This window comes from Tupaia chinensis, unplaced genomic scaffold, assembly GCF_000334495.1.
Source record: "Tupaia chinensis unplaced genomic scaffold, TupChi_1.0 Scaffold149686_1, whole genome shotgun sequence".
Classification (NCBI taxonomy): domain Eukaryota; kingdom Metazoa; phylum Chordata; class Mammalia; order Scandentia; family Tupaiidae; genus Tupaia; species Tupaia belangeri.
Window position 1 is genome coordinate 660,327 of NW_006209531.1, and position 2,859 is coordinate 663,185.

At 40.5% G+C, this 2,859-nt stretch overlaps 1 protein-coding gene across 1 annotated transcript in view; it reads right to left on the bottom strand.

Annotated features, from left to right (window-relative positions):
• The window catches only part of GALNT16 (polypeptide N-acetylgalactosaminyltransferase 16), a 111,609-nt gene that overhangs the window by 33,898 nt on the left and 74,852 nt on the right, over positions 1-2,859 (bottom strand). The window contains exon 6 of the mRNA XM_027769469.1: positions 2,426-2,547. Within this exon, the coding sequence (XP_027625270.1) occupies positions 2,426-2,547 (122 nt within the window). The remainder of the gene's footprint in view (positions 1-2,425; positions 2,548-2,859) is intronic.

A 2,859-nucleotide genomic window follows, 5' to 3' on the forward strand; every position in this document is an offset into this window, starting at 1 on the left:
TAGTGAGGGGGCCAGCAGGTGGCATGGCGGTTAAAGATGCTGGACTTCCATATGACTAACTGAGGTTCGAGCCTCGGACTTGGCAGCTTGCTTTCTTACTTTTGCTCTTTCTGTCTGTCTTTCTTTGGTCAAATTAAAACAAATAATAACAATAAATAAAGTTAAACAAAATAATTCTTTGTCAAAAATAAAAGACTAGTTATGCTGTTAAATTCAGACCTGACTTAAAAAGTGTTTAAAAATTCAGTTAAGTTATATGTGAAATTGGCCAAAATAATTTCTAGAAAAATGAATGAAAACTTCCAGGCAGAAATGCTGCCATTTATTCTTCATAATATTAAATATTTGGATTTCAAGGAAGGATAAACTGTAGACTGAATGACAAGCATTTACAATCATCTTGTTTTGTAAGATATAGTACCTGCTTAGTCTCACATTCTTTTTTTCTCCCTTATAAGAGGTAGGGTTTTGAAATTAAAATCTAATAGGATGGTCCAGTTGAAGTACTTCACAATTGAGCCATCTATTTTTGGAAGCTGTATTGTTCTGTTAAATAATTTTCTGATGACAAAAAATTGGGCAATCCTTCAGAACTCACTATTCTATCTTCAGCAGATAATGTTAATAAAGAGCTGCTTCTGTTGCCTTACGACACACAGAGGCTTAGAAAACACCAAGCATACAAAAATATTTTGCTTTGCCAGAAAATTTCTTATATAAAGGGACTTCAAAAGTTTGAGAAAAAATGTTTAAAAAAATGAAAGTTTGTAAGGATATTCCTCAGAAACCTAAGGATAGAACTACCATATGACTCAGTAACTTCACTCTTAGGTATGTACTCAAGGGATAGAAAGACCCTGTGCTGGAAAAACACTTGCTTGTTTATTGCAGCTTTATTTACAGTCGCTAGGACATGGAATCAACCCAAATGTCCAAAAGTAGATGTCTGGATTGAAAAACTGTGGCATATGTACGCTATGGAATACTACTGACATTTGATACAAAGTGGACAAATATAGAAGACTTAATGCTAAGCAAAGCAAGCCAGAGTATGAGACAGACTGTATGTCCCCACTCAATGTACAGGTTGTCTGTGCTCTATAGCAGAAAATGAAAGTTTGGAAGGTAAAGAAGCAGGGAGGGCAACAATAGATACCAGAGAAAGTAAGGATGGAGTAACTGGGAGTAGGTGATGGAGGGAGGGAGGAATGAGAACAGGGGAAGAAAAAAAAAAGAAGTATGCTTAATTGACAAAAAAAAGGAAAAGCTATTTGTGGATGATAATGTACATAGTAATGTCTTTGTCTTTACTGAAATACACGGTATTCAGGCTGGAAAAGGCAATGCTGTACCCTGTAAAGATATATGTGATTAAATGTAAATCAAAATTTAAAAAAAAAAAAAAGAATCCAACGATGCAATCATTATGCTGGTGCCTCCTTAGGTTCATCCATGTTGTAGCATGCATTAGCATGTCAGTTTTCTTTATGATGGGATAATAGTCTATTGAATGGATATACTACATTTTGTTTACCCAGTCATTAGTGGATAGGCATTTAGTTTGTTTCTACCTTTTGGCTGTTCTGAACAGTGCCACTCTGAACAATCATGTACATGTGGATGTGTACTTTCATTTCTCTTAGGTACACGCCTAGCAGAGGAACTGCTCAGTCACATGCTGACTTGATTTTAAACTTTTGAGATGCTGTTAGACTGTTTAACAAAGTGGCTGCATTAGTTGACATTCTTAGTAATACCTGAAGGCTTCTATGTATTCCCGTCCTTGTCAGCATTTGTTACTGACCACCTTTTGTTATTACAGTCATTGTAGTAGGTGTGAAGTGGTATCTTATCGTTATGATTTGTATTTCCCTAATGACTAATGGCGTTGAATATTTTCATAGACTTATTGGCCATTTGTATCTCTCTTGAAGAAATGTCTGTGCCAATTCTTTGCCCGTTTTTAACCTGGGTTATTTGTCTTTTGAGGGTTGAGTTGTAATTGCATCATCCTTTTCTGCCATCTGTCCAAATCCTTGTCATTCTGAAGAACAGCAGGCGCATGATATGAGGACCCCCCACTTCCTTGAGAATACCATCTTCTCTTCCTCCCATTAGGGCCTCCCCATCTGACTAAAAGCTCCCTCAGCACAGGGAAAAAACAACACCCATTTGTGGAAAGAGCTCTATAGCTCACTCAGGCTTTCATCCAATTTGATTCTCCCAACAACCCATGGGACAAATACTACAATCATCCCACTGTCAGAGGGGAAAGCTCAATGAAACGAAGTCACGGAGGAGGATACAGGCCATTTAGGTCCTGTAACGCCTGCCCAACTTCAAAACTGTTCCATATGCTCCCATTCCAGGAACATGGCAGATGTGCTTCACAGGACACCCAGCTCCCCAGAGACGGACGGCTCACCTCCTTCACCCGCTGCAGCATGGGCTGCAGCCACTCGGTGTTCACTTCGCAGTGGCTATCCAGAAAGGTGAGGACAGCAGCTGCAGCCACGTCTGCCCCACGAACTCGGGACCGGATCAGCCCTGCAATGGGAGCAGACAGGGGTTGGTCCTGCACTGACCCATTCCTCCTGGGCAACAGCCAGTCCAGCCTTGGGGGGCTGGAGTTTCCCCTGGGTTATTGTGATTGGATTTTACTGTGAACGTCTGTGTGTCTCCTCCCTCCCTCCCTTTCTTCCTCCCATTCATCCATCAACCACCATCATGCCAGGGTCTTTCCCCAAGAGCCCTCCATGGGCTGGACGTCGTTCTGGCTCTAGAGACTCACCAATGAACAGTCAGTTTAGTGAGTGGAAATTGCAAAAAAAAAAAAAAAAAAAAGGTTTGGCCCTGAGG